Below are 26,420 nucleotides of genomic sequence, written 5' to 3'. Positions count from 1 at the left end.
CTAACTAAAGATATGAGTAACATATATAAACAACATAGATGAGCCCAGTACATAGCGTAAGTACAGGACGAGATTTTTTTTTCCCCCAGGATGGCAAAGGAATGACCTGCCCTACTCTGCTTCTGATTGGCTTACCCTGATAATCTTACTCTAACCCTAAACAATCTCGCTCCTCATGCCTAAATCTAACTGTTGAAACACAGAAACACAGAGCAAAAAGGGGCGGGACTTAGGAAGAGTCAATTAAAATGAAAAAGTATTACACAAGTTAACAACTAATAATTGCAAAACCAATGTTTTAATTATATTAACACGTCATGAAATACTTTAAAAAGATTGATTACGTGCAACAGTTCAAGGCAAAGCATAAAACAAAGGTCTAATCTAATAATATGCAGGCAAATTAACAATAAATTAAAAGTGTTTAATGTCATTAAGGATTACAGCAAATCAAGAATGCTGTAGAAAACGGGAGAGAAATATACATTTTTTTGCATTTCAGGATCCCCTGAATTAAAAAAAAAGAAATCAACACAAGTTTCTTTAGTAGAGTATGCAGCACTCTAAATCTCATCCACTATTAATACCTCTCATTGTTAGTGTTTAAGAAGATTCATTTAATCTGTTTTCCTTGGTTTCTTTTTCCTGTGGTTCAAGTCCTGGGCATGTTATGGAAATGTTTGGCATGTTGTCTCGGACTGGGTTTCGTCTTCCAGATTGCATTCCGCAGAGTCTTTGCAGCAAAGTAAACATATGCACCAACAACAAATAAGACAAGAAAATGAAAAGAGGCACGTAGGGCATTTCTCAAACAACAAATTTGTTCTTGGTGGTTGAGCCGCTTTTGGTGGCTGTGTCTGCGTGAGATTGGTAGCCAATAGTCATCTTCATGGGAAGCCCCAAACGCTCCTTGTAAACTCTCCTGTTAACAGGAAAATGGCACCATAAGAGGATGCAGAGGTTGTATTTGTGTAATTTATTTTCAATAAATTACTGAAAAACCTGCCTCACCCTATGTGCGTCACAGCTTCCCGGTTCTCATAGTCTGATGTCCAGACGGCTATTTTATCTCCTTTTGTGCGGATGTTGACCACGGCTCCGCAGACATCATCGCTGTAGTCATCAAAGGCCTCTCCCACTAAGCACAGGAGCTGGTGAATGGATGAAGAGGAAATAGCAATTAAAAAACATTAATATTTGAATAGTATTTGGAATCTTTTGTTAAGTCTTATATAAATATAGAAAAGACCAACAATCCAAACTCATATTATCATCATCGTATCATTCTGATAATGAACAAAATGTCATCTCAAGACATAACAGACACTATTAAACCAAACTAATCAACACAAGACCAGCCTACACTAGACAAGAAAATAAAAGCCATGCACAGGCCTTGTCTGACAGAACAAATTTCAGGGATTTGGATGATAGGTGTTTGAATCAGCATCACTGGCACAGATCCAGGACTGTGTACTCTGCATCATGGTGCATGGGTATCTGCCAGAACCCAAAGTTACCACAGGGATAACTGGCTTGTGGCGGCCAAGCGTTCACAGAACCCAAATGAACCCAGAACCCAAATGCTGTCAGATGACTGTTAAGAAATTATTCTGACAGATTAATGAATCCATACGGATGAACGATTGAGAGCGACCTGACTGGAAACATAATAAACTTGCACAGGATGTGCACGGTCCAGGACAGGTAAACTCTACAGTGGGCCATTAAAACTGCCCAGAAGATCACTGGGACTCGTCTACCAAGCACCAGTGATATCGGGGAGGTGTGATGTGTACCCAGAACCCAGCAAATACTAAAAGACTACGCACACCCAGCCTGTTCACCCTGCTGCCATCAGGCAGGAGATGAAGAAGTAACTGCTGCTGTACCAGACTGAAGAGCAGCTTCTTCCCTCAGGCTGGGAGACTGCTTAATATATCCTCAGCACTCCTCCATATAAATTAGTTTGCTCCATATTTTAATGTATTGCTTATGTTCCAATTCAAATCAATCAATCACAAGGAAAGTAGATTGAATTTTTGTAATGCAACTTTGTTGTAAATGATAAATAAAACATCTTGTATCCTTAGAAAAGGTCTTTTTCTGTCAGTCAAGATGAACTGTTTAAATGAAAAAGATGGCACAGAACTTGTGGAGCGCTGTTCAGAGGTGTAGTGCTTAGATGAGGTATTAGTGATATTACTGTTTAATCACTATTAACACTACAATACAGCTTCCAGGCACCAATGGCAGCAATCCAGACTACTTTTTACACCAGTATATAGGTTGTTAAGAAGACTTCCTCCCACCTGATCAGTTGTGGTCCATTTGAAACTGTCCATGATCATTAAAAACTGTTTTGTTTCCAGCTTCATAAATGATAAAAGAATAAGTGTTGTTCCTATACTGATACCAGTATTGGAAATGCTTTGCATAATGCCTAAAATGCTGGATCAGGTATCAGTGAGTTCACAAGTGTATGAACCGATCTGATATCACGTGATTTATTAGCCTAGAAACAGAAACCTGCTTCTCTCCAGCAGCGTCTTGTATCCCACGCCATATGATGACAGCAATCATACCAGAGCCATACAGATAGTATACACTTGGTAGTGATAATAATCAATATATTTTTTAAACACTGGTTTAAATAACAGAACTCTCTAGTAAGAATGTCAATTGAAAAGTGACTCCATCCAGCCCAGAAACACAACAGTGGTTCAAGTATTGGCAGTCTAGTCAGCACTGTTTGCTAACTGTCAAGTCATAGTGTACTGAATGACTGTATCACTGTCAGTGACCTTTAGGGCAGCAAGAGAGCTCAACACGACGGGGGTGGGGTGGGGGGGGGGGCACCAGCAAGCAAGCAAATATTCTCATTTGACCATATTCTTACCACTTAGCATCGGTTCAGTGTACAGTCAAAGCAATAGTATATTTTCTTTGGTATCATACAAGGTGTTGTTGTGAAAAACGATGATGGCAGCACTAAAAAAATCTGGTGTGTGACTCACATCAGTTTTAAAAGATATGAGAGGATGTAATCACTCATTTTGGCAGTCTGACAAATGTAGTGATAAAAGTGGTAAAACTAATTATGGCTGCCAGCAGGTAATAAATGTACTATGTTGGCATGAGACTCAAGAAATGATTAATAGTATCACTCATTTGGGTAACAACACTGAATAGGAGAGAAAGCCCAGCAGCCAAACGTACAGTTTCCAGCCAGTAGCGGTCCAGGTCTAATCTCCTCTGCTGCTTGTTGAGTGTGATCAGCCAGCGCCCGCCACGCTTGTTCCTCTCGTCCTCCCACATGGGTTCAATGCCATCCTGCAGCGATGGTTCAAATTGTCAATAAAACATCCCAAAACCATGGCACCAAAACTTCAAAACAGCTTCAGAAAATGTGAGGTCTCAGCACAACTTCAGCATTGCCTGCAAGAAATTTTCCAACTCTTCAGTAATCACAGCAGAAATTCCTTCAATCTTACCAAAGTTTGCAGCTGGAACACTACAAAAGGTAGCAAGAACTCAACATGTGCCAAGAGATTTTGTTTAACATCTTTTTCTCAAGTATGTATTTATGCTCTTCTATCCAAGCTCTGTCTCAACGTTCTGACTCACACTGCAGTGTTTTGCAGAAAGCTTTATTTTATGAGATTTTAAATCTAAAATTTGTTAACCTTAAGTTGACAGGTGCTGATAAACTAACTCCCCTGCTATGAATACAAGTTTGTCCTCTCCACAGGTGATAATGTTCATGATTTCAATAAAAGCATACTGACAAAAAAGACTGCAATTATATTTGATTACTGCTTTTCCATTTATTATCACTAACAACCTCTAACACAGTATTGTTAGCTGCTAGCAGCCTCCTGCTAGTTGCCTGCTGCCATTCAACTTACTAAACTTCCACACACGCCTCTCATATTCTATCATCACATCTGGTTAAATGAGCTCTTTTACTGACGAGCTGAGTTGGCAGAGACAGACTGAGTCAGAAAAAAAGTCCTGCCCACATCTGTCTTTGTTTGTCTACCTTCCAGTAACGATGCCGTTTTTCCGACTGAAACGACTCAGTCAGGCACTGCTCTGTTTGCAGGAGCGTTGCCTGATTCTGTAGGCGTAAAAAATCTTGCAGTTTGTCTTAATTGGTGATGAAACGTTTTTTTTTTATTTAATTTTCAATTCAGTGCCAATTATTTTCCCAAGGATATCAGTATGAAAGAAATTCATATTCTTCAAATAACCACAAAAAGATGACTTTTTCTTCCAGTATTTAAAGTGTGGATCAGCTTCCTCATGATGGATCAGCTTTCTTATGATGTAAATGTGATCCTCCACTTTAATACAGAGATGTTTTATAACCTTTTGCGTGGTTCTTTTATCTTCATTGACTCAGAAACAAAAGGAGAGAGAAAACAAAATTGTTGTACATATTGTTGAACACACAATACAGCAATTGTGGACACTGGTGTGTTAAAGGAAAATTTCAGCACCTTTCATGAGGATGTCCAGTGTTGATGGTGAATGTCAGGTGAAGTAATAAATTCCTCAGTGCTGCTATACTGACTGAAAAAGCTGCATTTTCCTGCTCACAAAGCCATGTTGGTGGAGCCTACATGTACCAGGATGCATTGCACGCGAGCCACACCCTAGCTTATAGCTATTACTTTATTGGTCAGCATTGTTCTAGCACATCCCCTGGCTACCCAGAGACAGAGACCAGAAATCCACGGTGAAATAGCCTGCAGTTCCACCTTAACACCAATTATCAATTACCACCAATAGTTTATTAATACTATTAACTATTAATTATATTTAATCATGCCACATCACAGGATTCAGGACAAACAGCAGATTTTGCAGCAGGAGAACTTCATCATCATCATTCACCATCAACGCTGATGTAAAGTACTTTATTATCACACCATCATATTTTTGTAAAAAATAGTTTTAACTTTACTTTAATGTGTATTTGAACTCCCTACTCTCTCTGCGCATTTAAATGTTCAATAAATCAAACGCACCTTAAAAAGGGAGTAATCACAGCCTGACATGAGGTTGCTTGACAACTGGATATGGTTGTAGAGACTGAAATGAAGAAAGCACAGCATTAACACAACATGCTGATCTAACAGTATTTGAAAGAAACTGTGTACAATTAAGACATTTTACGGCTTCACTGCCTCCATGGAAGTACAGGAAAATAAAAAGACTTGGAGAGATTTATTGCTCCTTACGCCCAGAAATCTTCAACCGTGTCAAATTTAGAGATGAGTCGCAGGTTGGCCTGCCATGTTTTGCTCTTGTCATTCTTGAAGAACCACAGAGACCATCTGTTGGGGTGAAAACAGAAAAAAAAGGAATTTGCATAAATGAAACAAGGCCCTAATTAAACCCGAGGTAAACAAAAGTAACGGAAAGCTATTGAGCTCCAGAGCAAATGAGCGATGTATGGATGCACCTGGATGCTGTTGTCACAAACTGTTCAGTAAATCAAGTCATCACTCTCCTAGTTTAATTAATTGTGACGCTGTGTCACTCATTTGATGTTGAGTCTTCTTCTGGCTCATCAACTGCTTTAAATTCTTTAGGTTGAGGAATAATAATGAAAACTGGCTGTTGACCCTATTATAAAGCCATTAAGCTGCTAATCTGTCACGTGGGTTGGAAGGTGAATTTAAATGAGAGAACAGTCCAAATAAATGCCATCTGCTGAAAAAGACCGCAGATACAACTTAAGTTTCTTTGAGTTACATTGTGCATGCATAGCAGAACGCCTGATAAGCAAATATGACAGTCCAGTAGTTGGTAGGCTTCAGTTTATGACACATTTGTGTATTCATTGTTCGCTTGTCTGGTAAAATATTTGCGTCACCACAAGCCATAATCAGAAGCACCATATATGTCCAGTCCCTTACATGGTCCTCTAAGGCCTTGTTCACACTACATGCTGGAGTAGTGTGTGCGTGTGGCGTTACGAGCTGGTTTTCATTTTGGCGCCCCATCATAGGTTAGAGCGTCCACACAGCCCGCTTGAGCAGCGCAGCCTAACACATGCACATCTCAGACACTGCTCTTGTTACGCTTCATCTAGAGATTCTGAGGCACACCTATTTTTTCTACATGATGCGTGTGGTTCTGTGCAAAAATACACTTTAAAAATGATCTGTTGACAGTCATATCGACATCGTATCAGAAACAGGACACCTCTCATTACAGTTTCATTGTCTACATCTGTCCAGTATGTCACGGAAGACAGGGCAGTGTTTCTCTCTTTTCTGTTCTCCCTCCATCCTTTCATCCCTCCCTCCCTCTCTGATTGAGGGGGAAATCACGGATTTCCTCTCATTAAACTCTATACAGAAAGGTAAGGCTTTTAGCAGCCGCCTCGCAGCAGAAATGAAGCCTGTGTGGACACCACAGCGTGTGCGAGCCGCCGCAGCTCAGTGATGGTGTCGTCACTCACTGCTCTAGCATGTGGTGTGAACAAGCCATTAGGGGAGTTTCTTTGCCTTCCAATGCATGCTGGGATAAGCTCATGCACCCAATGACCCTGTAAAGAACTAGGGAGATCGAGAAGACTGATGCTTTTTACTAGTTGGTGGAATAGCAAAGTGGCTATTTTATACCCTAGCATGACAGAAACAAACAGGTGTCTGCAGCCAACAAAGCTATTTGTACCTGGCAGAGACAAAACATAGGCTTCCCCTAAACGTAACCAAGTAGTTTTATTTCCGAAACCTAACCAAACTGCGACTGAAAACCAGATACTATTATTTGTGTCAATTTACACATGGGTGTATATGGTCTACCATGGTAAAGACAAGCACCCAGGTGTCCGTGGCCAACAGTGCTGTTTGCACCCTGATGTCAGAGACACTCCATGAGCTTTTACTAAACCTAACCAAACTGTGACTGAAAAGTGGAAAGTAATAATAAAAAAGGCAGGTGCTATTTGCATCCTAAACTAAGGGGATGGGGTGTGAATAGCCAAATAGCAGCTGTGTGCTTATCCTCACCCACACAGACACTCCGGAAAAGATAAATGAATGCTAATAGTCTAATGTTGTTTGACCTGTACTAGCATAAATTAGTTCAATGGAAAATCATATCTAATATCGGCTACTTGACTACTTTATCCAAACTAATGAAAACTATTGAAGCAATGAAAGCATTTCAGTCATTTTGCAGCACTGTAATGGTCAATTTGTGGGGATATTTTACCATTAGACTTCAACCTATGTATTTCTAACCTCACAACTAAGCTGTGAAACACCAACTAAGTGTTTTGAGTCCAACTTTTCTATAAGCTGACTGGCTTTCTATTTGAGTTTGGCTTTTTTATTTGACCCTTTTGGACACAAATATCCCTGTGGAATTTAAATATATATAAAATATTCAATTGTTGCTTATTTGTATTCAGTACAGAAGGGAAATTGAACCTATCCGAGTATGGACCGAGAGAGGAAAAAAAAAAAACAATGAAACACTCTGGACAGGTCACCAGACCACAGACAGTCACAGTCTTACTATGGGGAAATAAAAATGTCCAATCCAGCAGACTGCATTTGTTTGGATTGTGAGAGGAAATCCACTTTAACCCATGGAGAACATGAAAACACAGACAGGACCAGAGCCACAAGCAACATCACTAATCACTAAGTGAAGGCACATTATTTTTAATCATTATGTTATTCATTATATATTCTTATGTATCATTAAATTAGTATCTATAACAAGACCAGAGTTAAAACAAAAAAAAAATATTAAAATGTAATCAGTGATTCAGATTAATTTTCACATGATTTTGCAGTTTTGAAGAGCTAAGTTGCAGATAGATTGTATCATATATTGATATTTTGTTTTTTTGGCATGATTTTATAGTGCAATGTACAGAGACAATTTTGTGAACTGCTGAGTGAACACAGGGTTCATTGTTTTTTGGTGAATGGTCACTTTCATTTCTGTATGAGCTGTCCATTCAGCTGTGGGGGAAGGGTCATTCAGTTCTTGAACTATGTCTACAGATCAAGCAACTGTGTGACGCGCATGTCACTGATCTTTTCTTTGAAAATGTTTTTACAGCACATCTGGGAGCAGCCCAGCCCAAGCAGTGGGTGATCAGATACCGGTGTATTCAAACAGGGACAATATATGTGATTTCCCTGCTTTCTGACTCAACTTGAGTTGATCCAAAACCTCCTCAATTCAACAGGTGAACCAAAACAAAACATGTCTACTGGCAGTCCATAAAACAAAAATTAGAGCTGCAACAATTAGTTGAATGAAAGAAATGACTTGCCATGTATTTTAAAAATATATTAATTGTTTCAGTCATTATTGAGCAAAAATGTCAAACATTTTATGGTTCCAGCCTCTTAAATATAAGGAATTGGTACTTTTCTTTATCACTTCTGATAGTAAATGAATAATCTTTTTTTTCATATTAAAGACTAAGAAATGAATCAGCAATCAGCAGATTAATCAATAATGAAATGATAATGAAAACAACTGCTGGTTGCACCCCTAATTCTTAGTAAAGCTTAATTTTAATTACTATGGCTTAAATAAAATGGCAAGTCATTATTACAGCCAAATCTAACTAGCATTTTATTACCAATTAATCTGTCAATTATTTATTTTATTAATTGATTGTTTTGTCAATGAAGAGTATGCAAAAAACACTGGAAAATGTCCATTACATGTTCTGAAGACCCACAGGGATGTCTCCATATGTTCTGTCAGACCAGCAGTACAAAGCACACAAACACATTCCATTTCCAATCATATAGGCTAAAACTGAAAGAAGCAGCAAACGCTTAAATCTGAGGAGCTGAGCCAGCAAATATCTGTATTTTCTGCTTGATTTAACCAAAATATAAAACAAAGGAATCAGTTATTTTTTTCGATTTTGTGCCAATCCACTCATTGATTAACTGACAAATTATATACTAGAAAAGGGAAGTACAACTTTCTATTTTCTCACTGTTAAACTACCCCTAATATTGAACTGACTGATTCCTGATAAAGTGGGTTTACAACATAAGTTTTTAAATATTTAGGTTGTCTGCTTGCTCATGACAGTAATACAGAGGACTGAAATTATTTTTAAGTTGCATCCTGCTGTAACAGTTAGCCTAAATTTATTCTTCTCCACTGTCTTTTCCTGAATGACAGCAAATACAAACTAACACGTTACTGGCCAGTGTTAAATATATATTATGCTCTAATAATGCAGCTTTATGATGTCACTTCTGACATACTGTACCCCGCTCTCTAGCAACTACCTGTAACCCTCCTAAATCTGCAGCATAACATTTTTATATTGCTTGCTCTCTAAATATGGGCACTGACTATTGAAAAAGACCATGAATGTCTATATCATTTTCAAAAATTCAAATCTAAGACGGATGAAGTGTTAAAATACTGGCTTTAAATAAACTGGCTTTCTCAAATACATTTTAAACTGCAGACTCTGACCTGTTCTGAAGGGGGTGTTTGATGTAGGCATCTGGGCTCACTATCTCCTGTCCAGTCTCCTCAGCTCCATCTTCATCAGGCTGGGTTGGACTGGGGGTGGTTTCCTAAAACACAGTGAGATATGGATGTGATTAAATCATACAAGCACAGCAGGCAGTTGGTTTCTGTTCCCAGTGCAAAAGATTATGCTTTCTACATAACTTATCTTGTAACAGATTAAGTCAAATCTCTTTTGTGATAACTTTTCAGCTGTTGATTAGATTACAAGTGAACTGTTGAGTCAAACAAATGGCCGTACACTTAAAACACAAATAGGGCTGCAACTCACAATTTTTTTTCATTATCAATTCATCTGTCAATTATTTTCTCGATTAATCGATTAGCAATCAATTAGTGGTTTGGTCCATAAAATGTCAGAAAATGGTGAAAAATGTTGATCACTGTTTTCCAAAGCCCAAGGGACGTCCTCAAATGTCTTGTTATGTCAAAAACACAAAGATACTCAGTTTACTGTCACAAAGGCACCTCCCCCTTGTCATAAGCAAACTTAAAAAAATATATTCCGTGCAGAGGAAGAGTGCACTAGTGAAACATGATATGAACATCTGGTACACATTTCACTGTGACATGAAGCTACAGTTTAGCTAGCCAACTCTAATGCTAACATTGCCCACTACTGGTGACAACTAACTTTCTTGATGCTGTAACTTCATTGTTACGCACGGCTGTATTCATTCCCAGCATGTTTGCTGATGAGCGGAAAGAACACTATGTAATTTACATTTATATAACAGCCAATTAAATAATTCCTTGTTTGGCAGAACCCCCTCACCCAAAACCTGGGTCCGTCTTGAATTCTGTTTGCATTTTATACACCCAATAGCGTTTCATTAGCTATAAAAACAACTTTAAAGCTGGTACTGTAGCGTCAAGCGTTAGCTAAAATAACGACAACCTCAGCCACTAAAGTAACTCACCAAGCTAACGTTGCATCGTAGAGGTCAGCAGACAGCGCAACCAATTTTGACAGCTCACATTTTAGCTACAAAACTGCTGTTTGAGTTTGGTGGGTCATGTTACACGCCGAATTTAGTGGTAGTTCATAATAATCATACGTGTCTTTAATAAATGTTACTCATATATGTACTTTTGCAGTTAACCCTAAGTAATGTTTAAGTAACTAATTTTGTAGTAGAAATTGGTGTGGTTCGCTTCGCAAAGGTGAACGGCACGTCGGTTAGCTATAACGTCAGCTTTAAAGTTGGGAGATCTCCACTCACAAGCATTCCTCGTTTACGCTTAGGTCGTGGCACAGAAGACAAACTCGAAACAAGTCAAAACAGGCCGTGTGATTGTAACAACGGTCAATTTGATTTCGTAAACTAATGTTTAAAGTTGTTCATTAACTTAAATGGGATATTGCCCTGTAATTACAAGCAATAGGCCCTCCTAAAATGTTTTGATATGTTCTTAGGAGAAAGTGCTCACCGGTTCGGCGGTCGCCATCTTACAAATCTGTGTTAGGAAAGTTTCTGTTGATTGGACGGAGCTACGCAACGTGACGGCGCCGCTGGCACATGCGCAGTGTGGCCGCCGCTGGCTGGCTGCTTCTCTGCGACTCCACCCCTCCTGCAGACGAAGGCATGGCGAGCACCGAGGCTAGAAGGGAGTGTGAGACAGAGGGCTGCAGCAAGGACGCCAAACTTCAGTGTCCCACATGTATCAAGCTTGGTATTCAAGGCTCCTATTTCTGTTCACAGGTATTGTTTCTCTTTCGGCGTGTCTGGCTTAATCTGGCGGCTGTAGCCCCACACCAGGGCCCGGTGTCTCATCACGAGGCTGCTAACTGTCTAGCTAGGTAGACATGTGTAGGTGCCTGGTAAACCGCTAATAATGAATTTGCTTAAAGTTAATGAATATCTTCTTACTGTGTAATGTTATACAGATGGCTGGAGATGAATAATGCACTAAGTGTTTGAAACCAATGCTTTCTCTGTAACAGTAGGCCGAGGGAAACCGCTCAGCTAGCTAACTCTTGCCTGGTCAGCTAAAGTGAGTGATAGGACGTTTGTGGTAAAAAAAAAGTTTCTTTACTAACAGCGTAAAAGTCTGTATGAAACCGAGTATATTATGTATGAACCAGGTATTCTACTAATGCAGTCAGCTCTAAGTAAAGAGAAAAAGAGCTGTAGAGTGCTGCAGAGTTAATGTTGCGTGACGGATCACTTGGTGCCACGATGTTTGATCCTGGTACTTTCTCTCTTATGAGACCAAATCTCAGTCATAGATGAGTCAGTTTGAAGATAAATTTCTCGTTGACAAGATTTCACACGTGACTAAATGTTGTTTATGCCCCTAAGGATGTAATTGAAGCTCTTCTCTACTTTATTTACAGTTGAGCATGACTTTTTCGAACAGTACCGCAACTTTATTGACAGACCCATTGTCAGTGTTGTCTTTCACTTCAATGCATAGCTAGAGGGCTTGGACTTATCGCAAGTCACGTATGAGAGTTTATTCGATAAAGAGTACGGATGCTGCTTTGTGGTTTATTTGTCTTGCAGCAGACACTACATTGAAAACTATCTCTGCCTATAAAGCATCGCTTTCTTGGCAGAAGAGGTGACTAAGGTTGTTAAAAGTAGGGCCTGTCCAGCTGGATTTTTGGGGCCAATGCGGATAACAATAAAAAGGGGTAAATAAAAGCTGATACTGATATATTAGCTGATATTGCAGTTAAAGCCTGAGCAATACATTGATCAGCTGATTTTATCACCTCCTTATTAACCTGTTGCAGCTATATTTGCCTTTATTGTAGGACTGCAACTAACAATTACTTTCATAGTAGGTTAATAAGTTGATTATTTTCTCGATTTAATCGATCAATAGTTGTTTGCCTATAAAATGTCATAAAATGGTGAAAATTGTTGATCAGTATCTCCCAAAACCTAAGGTGACATCCTCACCTTGTCTTATCTTGTTTTGCCCACAACCCAAAGATACTCAGTTTACTGTCATTGAGGAGAAAAGAAACCAGAAAATATTCACGTTTAAGAAGCTGGAAACATGGAAAACAATCTAATAACTAACTAATAACGATTATCAAAATGGTTGCAGCTCTACTATATTGTATCGGCATACATGCTGTCTATTTTTTTAACAGAACATGATACAAGTTGTTTTTCTTAGCTGTGTGGATAGAATTTTACGTTAATATGGGTTAAAATACAGACATGTTTTTCTCTATTTGTGTGTTTTTATTTAAATTATACTATGGTATACTCATTCATAATTATTAGAAATACCAGGGAAAGTTTATTTTTTCAGTGCCTTGGATTTTTGGACATTAATGTTTATTGCCAAACTGTTAATTATCCTGCCTCCACTGCAACTGCGACTTTTAGGGAACACTGAAAAAAATGAGTGTTTCTGTGTATGATTCTACATTCTGTGTATGATATTCTGTATACAGGCAGACAGACACATCTGCCAGTATATCTATCAGAATTTATTTACTCCCTGATATTGTGATCAGCCCCAAAAATAAAGTCAGGTCTGAACCCTCAGATGTGTGTATCAAACAGTTGTGACAAAGATTAGTCATGGAGGCAGGGTATTTTACAGTTTGACAACAAACTTTATTCAGTACAGTGAAACAATAAATTTTAACTGATGTTTTAAATTAAAAAATACTTCAAATTAAAAATTATGTTTTGTCAAAAAAGTATTCATATTTGACAATGTATATGCTGGCATTATTGATATAGACTGATATAGCTGTGATGAATCCGTATTGACTGATAATATCGGCTGACTGATATACTTCTCTGGCTCTAAACATCAGTACTTCAATACTTTTTCAACACCATGAGTTTTAAACATTGCCAATATCAGGTTACTTAGTGTAGTATCAAAAGTACTGAAGCTATAAAAATATAAGTGCTCATTCAAGACCTCAGCTCATTTCAGTTTTTATTGTCCTGTTGGGAATTTGGCTTGCAGCAAAACCAGACAGTGTTCAGTAACTTTCTGTACCAGCTCTTTGTGTAGCTTGTTAATTAAAGAAAATTATCATTTTTGTGTGCCTTTTTCTTTTTGCTGTGGTATGAAAATAGGTATTTAGTATTGTTTTTTTTGTTTGTTTTAATACCAGTGTTGTATTGAAGTTTTGTATTGTATCGGTGGTATCGTGACAATTCTAGTTTTAAGTAGATCTAATGCAGCTTTATAAATAGTTTGGTGGGGTGGCAGTTTAAATGAACTTGTGGTGCCATGGCATTTGACCCTAGAGATCTTTGCTGTGATCGCACTTTTGGCCGTGCAACCTGACCCAGCTCTCTATACTTCCTGTCTCTCTCAGCTGTTAACTGTCCAGTAAAGACACAAAGACCACGGAAATTAACAAATTATGGTGTGATTGTTCCAAAGATGCATACAAGATACTGTATATTTGGGTCTGTAAGGCACTCTGGAGCCAGATCTGCCAGAATGGGCACCACACAGCATTATTATTATTTTTGTTAGGTTTGAATGGGTCAGTGACCATGTATGTGAATTTTGTCTGACTAGCTAAATGTACTTTGGTGCACAACCAACACATTGTTTTTATCATTGATTAATCTGCAACTTACTTAAGTACTTTGACAAATAATTAATCATGTAGCCTATTAACTGTCAGACAGTTGTGGGAAATGTTCGTCACAATTTTCCAGAAGCCAAAATGACATTTTTAAATCACTTGTTTTGTTCAGCCAACAGTTCAAAACCCAAAGACCCTTAATTTCCTAGACATGGATGACAAAGAAAAGCAGCAAATCCTTATATTTAAGAAGCTGGAACTAACAAATATTTGCTTGAGAAATCACTGGAATGATTAATAGAATATCAAAATAAATGGCAACTAATTCTTGACTAATCAATTAATTATTACAGCTCGAGCACTGTCATTAAGATACTTGGATCTGTCATCGTATGTCCTCATTTTGATCTTTTGTTTTTATTTTCAGGAATGTTTCAAAGGGAGCTGGGTGTCTCACAAGTTGCTGCACAAAAAAGCAAGTATGTATTACCAATCAAAGTTGGTTCTGTACTTTCTTCACTTTGAATGTGTTACTCGCTATTTTGGTGAATAATACTGATACACAAGTTGAACTTTTAGAAACTAGCAGCTGAACCTGTATATGGTGTTTAATTAGAGCTTGTTACAAGAGTCAAGAACAAAAACATAGTCCTTTGACTGTGAATTAACACCACGGTGCCAGATGCTTCAGAGACCTTGTGCTGTGTTTTGTCAGAGGAGGACAAGAATCTGAATGAATCGAAGAACTGTGTGGAGAAGGAAGTCAACACAGACCCATGGCCAGGCTACCGCTACACAGGAAAACTACGCCCTCACTACCCCCTGGTAAGTTCATGCTGTTAAAAAAAAAAACAACTTTGATTTTGACATCATTTTGGCATGTATGAGTCATGAAATGAAAATGGATAAAGGAGACCTAAGCTCAGACACGCGTAATTGGTTGTATTCAAAGGTGCTAAAATGATTTGCACATTTTTCTCACCATTTTTCTCATCATTTACAGCTAGCAACTGTAGCCATAGCAGCAGCTGGGGAGAGAGAGTTTCTATATATACATATGACCTTTGTTAATGTTTTGTCACTTTTTTTTTTAAATGTCAACTGACCATTTGTCACACAGCTCTGCACCTTATTAGCTGAAAGGATGTGCATTCACTCAAATAGGTTTCAGGCTTTGGACACTACATTAACTCCTTTAAGCAGAGGTGATAAACCGTGCTACTGCATACAACATCAGATATTTTAAACCATTAAAAAATCCAGCAAAGGCTCATATAATGATACTTGATGCTGTATATTTGTTTTGAATGTGTTAAAACAGTTTTACAACATGGAAATGTCTCTCAAAAAGAATGGAAACCAGCACTTAATTCCATGATGTAACATTTCTGTCCTCTCATTGGTCCCTGGTGTAGACTCCCATGAGGTCTGTCCCCGGTGACATCCAAAGACCTGACTATTCGGATCATCCCAGAGGTAACCATGCCTTTTTCTTACATAAGTGTCAGAAAATGTTTTATTACATAAAATTGCAAAACACACGCAAAAATAAAGGATCTAAGTATGAGAATTAGTTATTCCACCGGCACATTTGCCCCGTGACATTCACCCCGCAGTGGTTATGGTGCCTTTCGGCTGCAGGACCTAAGAATGATGAAGTTGATCAGTCTGTCCATCCATCTGTTTCTCTGTCTATCAAACACTTTGCCTCATAGCAGGATACCTCAACAACTGCTCGACATGAAATTTGTCACGGTCAACGGATTATTAATGATTTTGGTTACCCCACAGTTGCCTTCTCCGGCCAACTCAGAATCAGTTCTTGATTCAAAATGCTTCATGATGTTTTAGTTATTTATTTTTTACAGGGACGCCGCACAACTAAAAGTAATCGCGCAAGAGTTAGCTAACAACTAATTAACATCTGTTGTCCTTGGGCAGGCAGTCAGAAAACAATCACACAGCAGCAAGTACACAGCATAAAACAACACTTGAATACAAGTGTGTCAATAAAAAGAAAGTGAGGCACTATGTTTTGGCTCTCACTCCAGTATGTCAAACCATTAACTCCTGTCCTTTGCCCACTGAGCTGCAAATGAAACACTACTGTCAGTGAAGCTAACTGGTCTTGAAGAGGGTGATTGTTTGACTAAAGGAAAAAAGCTGAGAAAACTGTGTGAGAGTATGCAGCTTTTATTCATGTTATTTAGTTATTAAGTTGTTTATTGAAGTTAACTGCATTATCTTTGAAGCATGTTGCAGTCTGCTTCCTGTTTAGAAATGATGAAATGAAAGTGTAATATACTGCTGTGTTGTTAACATTATGTCCCCAGTAGTGGAGAACAGCTTTTCTGCTACTTTACTACTGGGGGAAAGCTGTTGTTGTACAACCAAAGTGTTGTACCAGCACGGGGTTTTTGAAATGAAACAGACTAACAGACAGTGTTATTTTCTTTGCCCCACTAGAGTTGGTTGAAGTTTATAAAGTGCTACAGTTTGTGTTGGTCAGTTGACCTCGTTTTGTTAGTATTGGACTTCAGTGATCGGCTCCATTAATGTTAGTCTGCAGGTGATTAGGTGTGAAGTATTCTCAAAACACATGACCATTGTCTTGGAAAGCTAATTTTTCTGTCAGTTAATCCAAAATGTGCCCAAACACACGCTACAGACTGTTCCCTCACTGTTTAGTTTCATCGTTCAATTTCTGTCAACATAACATTATTAACTAACTTTATTGCAAAAATCAGATTTTGGCATTTGTGAATCACCCCTAGCTTTACCTCCATATAAATACGTGTTTATTCACTATATTTAAATAGTGTAATCTAGACCTGTCACCATAATTAAGTTATCAGCTTTTCAAAGTCAGAAAAAATGATTGAGGTCATGTCCATATGTGTTTACCTATGTTTTAATGTCACCAACTTAATGCCATCAAAAACTTGGCACAGCATCTAAGTGTTTATTCACAGTGCCTAAGCAGAGTGAACAGAGAAAAAAAAAACGAAATGCATTTTGCTGTAATTTCTTGTCGTGCTCTCTGTGCCGCAGTTTGTTTTAATTTGTTTTTTCACATTTCCACTGTCTGAATATTGTATTCTAATATGCAGTCATGTCATCATTATATCAGTGGCATAAAATTGTTTTGAAATGACAAACATTTAATAATAATAATAATAATCTTTATTTATAGAGCGCTTTTCAAAATTCACATTACAAAGTGCTTCACAAAGGTAACAAAATAAAACAGACAGGATCAAGTGTCACACAACAATTCAAACAGATAAAATAAGATGGTACAGAGCAAGAATAGGAATGTAAAAACATATTTAACATACATATTTTGTCATCCCAGAACAAGTTAAACATGACAGAAGTGTTTACCGTCCAACAAAAAGTAGTTATCGTGACAGGCCTAGGAACATCACTATATCTGTAGAATATGAGGGTTTTTTGCAATCCTGGGTGAGAACCAGTCAACCCTCTGAAGAGTGCCCAACAACACCTCTGAGATCCGTTGGTATTTTAGATCACTTGAATGTAAAAGTCAGCCATTGATGGCATAGATTTCATAACACGTGAGTGCACAATCTGAGTTTCAAGCTGCTGAAGGCCAGTCTCAGTGTGTTACAATAGTGTAGACAAAGCGGTCATCCATGCATGTGTTTTATATAACTTTTTGCATGAATACACAGATGAGCTGTTATGTCTTGTGCTGGTGGCTAAAGAATTCTACACAAACAGGATAGTCTGCGCCCCTGTAGGCAATGCTGAAGACAGAGAACTTGATGAAGAACAAGACTAGCAATTGTACAAGTTTTGTAACTTGTGAAAGTAAAAACTACTGTTCTTAAACACTGCTTTATTTCTAATTGATTCTTCTTTCAGCCATTGTACAGTTTTCTCGTCCTCTAAAAAAGAAATGTATTTAAAAAAATAACACCCACAAACATGAGATAATGTGGTGTTGTCACTGCCAAACAGCTGTCTGCAATGAGTTCATGCATTTGAACCTTTATTATGTGGTTTGAACAAGTGGCAGAAAGCTAATGAGATGTGTATTCTCTGTAGGATTTGTAGTGTTCAGTGTAATTTCACTGGAGTTCATTTGATTCAGTGTTGCTTGAAAAATGTTGCTTGATGCGGCTGCTTTTAAATCGTACTATCAGGAGTTTTTAACTGGTTATAAAACAGTCTCAATTTAATACTGATGTCTTTATATAATCCACAAAAGCAAATAATAACGTCAGGGAGTAGACTGATTCTTTCTGTCTGCATGGTTGTTCTTGAAGCCTGTCGTCAGGTCAGATTCTCCTTGAAATCAGATGAAACAAGCCCGTGTTTACATTTACAAAAGGAAGCAAGAGGAGATTTTACTTAGATAATTACATTATATTAGTGGTAGCTTCACTTTTGTCCACAGGGGCCTCCAAAATCAACACAATCCTAAAGTTTCCCGTGGTAGCTTTAAATAGATCTCTGAGTTATATGTTCATCTTTTTTGGTATTTTAAACTTGACAGTCATTCAGTATTATGTAGGTGCCTTCTTCATAATCACGTGTCTTTCAGAGGTGATATTTTGAACCATAAACGTGAGTGTATCTTGTGCTGTTAAACAGCCTTTACCTGTGTAACCCGACTTATTTACGTTCATGTCTCTGGGCAAGCCCTTCATTGTGCAACCATGGCAACCTCTACATCCCTGTCATCTGACTGCATAGATCCATACTCAGGTAGTCATGGTTACAGTCTCCTTTCATTCTCCTGTGATGGCTTCTCAGGGACTGAGGCACAGTTGTTACAGGCTAATGTTTTTTAATGTGGTACTGTCATTGAGCTGAAGTCAAAACTGGAATTGTCTGTCAGAATATAAAAAGGTAATTATTACCACTAATAAATGCATAAGGAAGCGGTCCATACCATAATGAAGACATGCTAATGTGCACACTGTGATTTTTCTCATGCTTTGCTTCTTCTCTGAGCAGCCCTGTCCAAGCGTAAGTAAGTCCAATTGATTGTAGCACTCACACTGTGGGCTCTTCAGGTCAGAAGGAGGGCTGTATTTGACTTGTACACAAACCTGTCTAAAGTCCGTGTTGCTAGGCAACTGCTCATGCTCATCCAGCAATCATCTTGTTGAGTTAATAAATTATAAATCAGTGAATTTGTGATGACTCCAGTGCTTTGACCAGCATGTAGTAAAATACTGTCTTGATGTGTTTTTCAGTCCAAGAATAACGTTACCATCTTGTTTAATCTCTAGTTGAGTTGCAGGTAGGTTAATTTATTGCCACGCCGGCTGCATGTGACACCTGTGCTTCTGTTCTTCTCCACGGAACAGTCCTGCTCTGTTCCTCTGAGTCGACAGTGTGAGTGTCGTTAGACTCTGCCTCTGCTCAGGTGCTGATGCTGTAGATTATTCTCAGCAACTAGTTATCCATAGTACTGCAAGTCGCTTTTATGTCTGATAGAAATATGGAATGTAAGGAAACTTTTGCCATATATATCTACACAAAGTATAATAACAAAAACATTGGTTAACACAAATGATAACAAGTTTGTGGAATCATTGAAATCCCTTTTTCATGTTACTTTTTATTTTCAAATTAAACAGTACAGATTTAACATCACAACTCTAGCTCAGCAGTATTAACAAAACCAAACACAGACTTCAGGGTTCAACAATATGGATTATCCAGTTGCCTGGGGCAAGTAAAATGCCATGCGGGGCTAATAAATCTAGCAACTCACTTGCCCAATCGGGGCAAGCAGTAAAAAGGAATTGAACACAGTTTTTTCTCCAGCTGATGATTGAAATAGATTAAGAGTAAGCCATCTCACTTCCGTCTCATCCTTGTTGAGAGTTGCAAATGCACACTACTGATTAGACACTCGTGAGAATATGGCAACATTTTTTTGAGCTGAAACACAGAGCTTAGTCAGGAGGCGTTAGAGGATGTGGGTGAAACTCCAAATATGAATTGCACACGTTGCTCCAAGTTTGAGAGCAAGGCAGATAAAACGGTAGTTTTTCAAAGGCTCACCAAGTTTCCAAAAAACATTGCTGGAGTAACGAGCTGGCAGTAGCCCCTCTCTGGGAACTTTCTGGTGCTCGTATGAAACATGACTGCTGCGGCCAGTCAGGTAATTGCAAAAGTGAGCGTATTGTGTTTAAAAAGAAAGGCTAGTTTGTAGTTCAAATAGTTACTTTGTTGTTACTTGATTAAAAATAAAAACAACCACAATGATATTTGTCTAGGAGCAAGTGAAAATTGACTTTGGGCAACTAGATGTCTGACCCACTTGCCCAACCAGGCAATTGGAAAAAACATTAATGTTGAACCTTTGACAAAATAAGATCATAAAAATTTTGATACTTCGCTCAACCCAACATACAGTGAGCAAGTGAAGTTCAGCAGATGGAGCATGAAAAATTGTCTACTACGAGCGATGTGGCAGCAGTTCACTTGTATTTTCTCTCTCTGCTCATGCGTAAGTTTAGTGTCGGAAGTAATTTAATCTTACAAATGTAACTTTCTTAAGGCTGCCTTCTTTATTGTATAGTTATGGGACTGTTTACTTACTTGCAACTTCCAACAGCTCCCCATTTTCCTTGCAGACCTCGTCCTGTTTTGAGGATATCTGTATGAAAAGGGTGCTGTGGATCATAGTATGAGCTGCTTCTCAGCTTTGTAAAATAGTCTCTTTTCATTCAGTCTGACTGCTGACCGGAGGGAAAAATAAGAAAAATAGGTAGGAGGTGAAGCAAATCCACCAAAACTACACAAAAATAGGATCAGGGCAAGGGTTTATTCAAAAGCAGCAGGTCTCAGTCTCTTCACTGACACATGGAGCAGGTTAAGTCATCTGCGTTAGGAAAAACTTAAATAATCTGATGTTCGCTCATTTGCATCACGTCCACTCAGGAAGCTGTGTTAGATTCCAGACACGCCTTCTGCTGAGTGTAGACTTAGCAAGTAGATTTTGTTCTTTGAACGATGTTCCTGTCGATTCGTCAGTGAAACGTGTACTCATGGTCTGGCGTTGAATTAATTGTGTGCTATGTTGAAGCTGCCAGGCGTCAGACACCACAGAAGGTAAAAGTCAACAGTCCGGGTGACGATGCCATGTGCCTGCTCACTACCAGATGGCTTATTGTCAACTGTCACTTATTATGTTAAGTAAAATCAATTAGGAGTATGTAGATCCAGCTGAGATGGCCCAAGTTGTTGCTGCTTTTAAAATTGATAGACTTGCGGCAGCTGCTTTGCAAGGTCCTCATCAGCTTCACTGAGCCCTGACGTGTGAATGATGTCAGTCGTCTGTCTTTGTTTCTGTTACACAGGGATATCTGAGTCTGAGCAGTTTCTGAAGGGGACATCGCAGATCAAGATCCTGTCTGCTGAGGACATAGAAGGCATGAGGGTGGTGTGCAAGGTAACAGAACTGACGTCATGTCCCTGTCACACGGTTGCCATGGTTTGTGCTGTTAGTGTTCCATTTAATCCATTTTGGTATCGACATGTATGTTATTCACAGCTGGCACGAGAAGTCCTGGACATTGCAGCCATGATGGTGAAACCGGGTGTAACAACAGAAGAAATCGATCACGCTGTCCATCTGGTGAATATACACAAACACACACATGCAAGTTATAAAGGCTGGAATATTGTGTCTTTTCCTTGCCTTCAGAAACACAAACCCATTGTAAAAATAGCTGTCGTGCACAAATGCATATTTTTACTCCTTTCTAAATACATGGGCATCCCTGTTTTTCCTTATGGGTAAATGACAGTGAAATATATGAAGTTGACATTTGAGATGAGCCAAATATCTCAACCATTATCTGATACACTGCCATGATATTTTGCACAGGAATTCCTCTTAGGGTGAAAAGTAATAATTTTGATGATTCATTAACTTAATGATTGATTAATCTATAAAAATAATAATTTGTTGCAGCCCTACTCTTATCCTATATATATATATATATATATATATATATATATGTAGTGTTAATAACCAAATGCTAGTATGCTGACATGATAACCTACAGTCAGATGGTCACCATGGTAAACATGCCTGCCTTACATCAGTATGTTGGCATTGTAAGCGTGTTTGCATGCTTTAGTTCAAAGATGAAGTTGCTGTAGACTCTTAGTCTTATTTAAATCTGTTTAATTATTGCTGTGGAACAGACGCTGCTAATAAATAATGTAACACTGAGTTGCCACACAGAAATGAAGCCCCCTGCTGTGGAACATCAATTCAACTTCAGTTGACTTTTGTACAATATAATGACTTGAAGGCAGACACTGTCATATCTGACTTATCTAATACATTCAACACACAGAGGATTGTGATGTAGAGTAACTGTTCCCAGAAACAGACCAGGCTATAAGGCTTACTAGCTAATGGCAGCTGCAGCACAGTTATTGCAGTGCACTGGTCATAGACATTAAATCCGAGGATGCCATATTTGCATTGGTTTGTTGCTGTGATACGACAGCGTTGCTGCCATATTGGTCCGGGCAAGATAGACCTGTGAACAAATGCGTGTAAACAGGGGAGCTGTTTTGTTTTGGATAAACAGCACCATAAAATTTATTTCCAACAGATTTCAGTAAGTCATGATATATATTCAAGCGTTATGATCTACATGGAATAAGAAAAAAAGACACACATACCATTGCCAGTAAATGATTAGTGTGGACGGTATGTTTGTGTTGTTACCCATAGCTTTCTTAAGAGCTGTTTCGAAGGTGTCAGTGTGGTGGCTCTGGCTGTCACCATATTGGCAGTGCCTGACTCGACTAACTCCTGGCTTTTCTAAAAATGGGCAGATGTTGGAGCGTAAGTGGAGCTGAGGCAGCCAAACAAAGTGTCTACCTAGCGGCTAGCCATCTGAGACGGTATCCACCTGTCACTCAGAGTGGGCACGTCTGTAATTATGCATAACTTTAAGCATTCATATATTTAAACGGGTGAGTTATATGAAAATTCAACACCTGTACACTTGTCATGAAGAGGGAATTTAGCTAAAGAGACAGAAAATGTTTTTCATACCAGTATGTAAAGATGTTTATCTCTGCTGTGATTGTGGTCGTTTTTACATAGGGCACATCCGCATTGGCTTCACTTTTCAGCACCGGAGGTTGTTGTTTGTTTATACATACATTGACTTCAGTGTTAAAAGAGAAAAGGTCCATGTTGCAACAATCCCCTTATACTTTCATCCTAACAGCGAGGCGCAGCTCCAAAATGTTTCAGGTGTTTTTTTTCCCTGCAACTAACAAACTACTGAAAACATGGTCAACTAAGACTCTTCTCACCTCAACAGTTTAGTCGACTATTACGGAGCAGACCCAGCTATCTCTTTAACCAACATGCTTTGTCTGTTCAGGCTTGTACAGCAAGGAACTGCTACCCCTCCCCTCTCAACTACTACAACTTTCCCAAATCCTGCTGCACGTCTGTCAACGAGGTCATCTGCCATGGCATCCCAGATAGAAGACAACTACAAGAAGGAGACATCCTCAACGGTATGCTCACGCCGCATTACACGATAACACCTAACTCCATGATAACAGTTGTGTAGTTGGCTACACATTGCAGCCTGTAGTTAGCAAGATTGAAGTGAGGAAGGAAAAAAGATTCCTCCTCCATGACAAATGGTTCTACCAGCATCCTGAAATTTTGTCAGCAGGAGTTTGGCCAATTTTAGCCTCTTTATGAATATCTCTGCTTAGGCGATGTCTTCCATCCGCCACTCCCCTCAGAGCGCCTGATGGAGTACTTGCCAGCAACTCATCTCTTGCTGCGTGGTCCGACAAGACAAATTGTTTCATTAACCTTTACCAGTGGGGATTTGCTAGTCACATTCTCTGCTCACTATATTTCTCCTTAAGTGGGTGAAGTCCTACTTTGCCCACTGGCAGTTCCAATTTCACAAGCAATCTTAAATATGGACGTATTGTTTGGCCTTGCAAATAGGTCAATGTTTTAAAAAAAAATGTGTTCACACCATTATGTTTCATTATTCATAACGGTCTTTGTGTTTAACATAATAGAATCTAGTTTGTCATGTAACACAATGGCTCTGACTTGTGTGTTACTGTTACACAGTGGACATCACCGTCTACCACAACGGTTTCCATGGTGACCTCAATGAAACCTTTTACGTCGGAGAGGTGGATGAAGAAGCAAAGAAACTGGTTCAGACCACGTATGAATGCCTTATGCAAGCCATCGACTCAGGTAGGAGTTCCAGCTGGATTTTCTTCATTATACTAATGTTGTGTGCATGAAGAGTACAGGAAGATTATAATCACCTCATCTCCACTGCACTCTTGTCCAATCATACATTATAGGTATCAGCATATATGCATATATATGCCCCATAGGTGAGAAGGAAATGTGATACAGAATAGGGCTGTGCAATTAATGGAAATATTGAATTTGCAAAATGTACAAGAACAATATCTAAATCACAGAAGCAGCAATTTTTGAAAAAGGAAAAATGTGACAAATCAGCATTATGATGAAGTATTGCAGCTCTGCAGAGAACCCTGGCCAACAAATCTTGTTTTCAAGATCTAAGAAAACATGTTTGTTTGGAACAGATCCCAACAAATGTCACTTAATTTTTTTCCTAATACTTAAATTAATAATGCAAACATATATCCCAGTAATCATGAATCATATTTCAATCACAACATCTTTCACAATAATGGACGTGTGTATGTATGTGTGTATGTATGTATGTATGTATGTATGTATGTATGTGTGTATGTGTGTATGTATGTATGTCACTTAATTTTTTTCCTAATACTTTTTTGTAATTAAAAGTGTGATGCAAACATATATCCCAGTAATCATGAATCATATTACAAACACAACATCTTTCACAATAATGGACGTATGTATGTATGTGTGTATGTATGTGTGTATGTATGTATGTCACTTAATTTTTTTCCTAATACTTTTTTGTAATTAAAAGTGTGATGCAAACATATATCCCAGTAATCATGAATCATATTACAATCACAACATCTTTCACAGTAATGGACGTATGTATGTGTGTATGTGTTTATTCATTCATTCAACCTTTATTTATTTCTCGGGAATACACTGAGGGGTGGCCCTCATTTTCAATGATGCTGAGATTACAATTGGGCAACAAAGCAGAAATACAATAGAAACAGAAGAAGAAAAGAAAAAAAGAAAAATAGATAAATAAACAGCCAGTAAGAAATTTACAGTTGATTAATACAATTTCTAGTTAAAACATGTGCATGTAAGAACATTAAAACTTCTAAGCATAATTTTAAAATCTCCCAAAGTTATCAGGGACTCTAAGTTTAAAGTGCATTGCAGGTTATACCATGTGTTTGGAGCACAGAATCTAAAAGCAGTTTTTCCTAGTTCAGAATTGACACAAGGAACATGAAGTGTTATCCGGTCCTGAGAGCTGGTCTGATAAGCTCCTGTCCTTAGATGTAATAGTGATGCAAGATAGGTTGGTAGTTTGTTAAGGAGCGCTTTGTAAATAAATAAATACCAATGATGGTCTCGTCTCACAGAGAGAGATGGCCAGCCAACTTTGTTATACAGAATGCAGTGATGGGTACTGTAGGTATCACCGGTGATGAACCCAAGAGCAGAGTGGTAAACTGCATCCAGGGGCTTAAGGGTTGTAACAGCAGCGTGTCTATAAATCACTTCACCATAGTCAAGAACAGGGAGTAAAACAGATTCAACAATTCTTTTCCTACAAAACATTGGGAAGCAAGATTTGTTTCTGTAGAGAAAACCAAGTTTTGTCCGCAGTTGTTTAGCCAGATTATTAACGTGAACTTTGTAAGTGAGTTTGTCATCAATCCAGATGCCCAGGTATTTGTAGTGTGGGACTCTTTCAATTGCTGTGCCTGATAAAGTGCTGATGTCACATGTACTGTAATCAATTTTCCTAGATTTTGTAAATACCATATATTTTGTTTTTTTCTGCATTTAACATGAGTTTGAGACCAATGAGTGCCTCCTGAAGAGTATTGAATGAAGATTGCAGCTTGTCAATGACCAGCTGTATTGAATCTGCCCAACAGTACAAAATGTTATCATCAGCATATAAATGAACCGTGCAAGTAGTTAGGGCCTGGACAATGTCATTAATGTAGATTGTAAATAGGATAGGCCCTAAAATTGAACCTTGGGGAACACCTTTTGTTATTGATAAAAATGCAGATTGGGCATTACCTGCTTTTACACACTGCTGTCTACCTGAGAGGTAATTGTGGAACCATCTTTGAGCGTTAGCATCACATCCAATACTTGACAGTCTGTGTAAAAGCA

General features: G+C 38.5%; 2 protein-coding genes across 3 annotated transcripts in view; one reads left to right on the top strand and one right to left on the bottom strand.

Moving 5' to 3' along the window:
* Positions 1-279: 279 nt before the first annotated feature.
* Positions 280-11,030, bottom strand: eif4eb (eukaryotic translation initiation factor 4eb). 2 transcript variants are annotated; one of them, XM_084743322.1, is made up of 7 exons: positions 10,978-11,030; positions 9,490-9,593; positions 5,247-5,342; positions 5,034-5,097; positions 3,220-3,333; positions 1,012-1,151; positions 280-922 (listed from the first exon to the last, which is right to left on the bottom strand). In XM_084743322.1, the coding sequence occupies exons 1-7, from the start codon at positions 10,993-10,995 to the stop codon at positions 808-810; spliced, it is 651 nt and encodes a 216-aa protein (XP_084599448.1). In that variant the 5' UTR covers positions 10,996-11,030; the 3' UTR covers positions 280-807. The 2 variants fall into 2 exon arrangements, with proteins under 2 accessions (XP_084599448.1, XP_084599447.1); XM_084743321.1 differs by lacking the exon at positions 10,978-11,030 and adding an exon at positions 10,770-10,898.
* Positions 11,031-11,091: 61 nt separating this feature from the next.
* metap1 (methionyl aminopeptidase 1) overlaps positions 11,092-26,420 on the top strand; it is a 37,808-nt gene continuing 22,479 nt past the window's right edge. Inside the window, exons 1-8 of the mRNA XM_084743320.1 lie at positions 11,092-11,249; positions 14,496-14,547; positions 14,784-14,893; positions 15,484-15,544; positions 21,415-21,506; positions 21,609-21,692; positions 23,473-23,611; positions 24,195-24,326. Of these exons, the coding sequence (XP_084599446.1) occupies positions 11,133-11,249; positions 14,496-14,547; positions 14,784-14,893; positions 15,484-15,544; positions 21,415-21,506; positions 21,609-21,692; positions 23,473-23,611; positions 24,195-24,326 (787 nt within the window). The 5' untranslated portion in view covers positions 11,092-11,132. The remainder of the gene's footprint in view (positions 11,250-14,495; positions 14,548-14,783; positions 14,894-15,483; positions 15,545-21,414; positions 21,507-21,608; positions 21,693-23,472; positions 23,612-24,194; positions 24,327-26,420) is intronic.

This window comes from Lutjanus erythropterus, chromosome 18 (genome assembly GCF_056507025.1).
Source record: "Lutjanus erythropterus isolate fLutEry1 chromosome 18, fLutEry1.hap2, whole genome shotgun sequence".
Classification (NCBI taxonomy): Eukaryota; Metazoa; Chordata; class Actinopteri; order Lutjaniformes; family Lutjanidae; genus Lutjanus; species Lutjanus erythropterus.
This window is presented reverse-complemented; position numbering and strand designations above follow the sequence as displayed.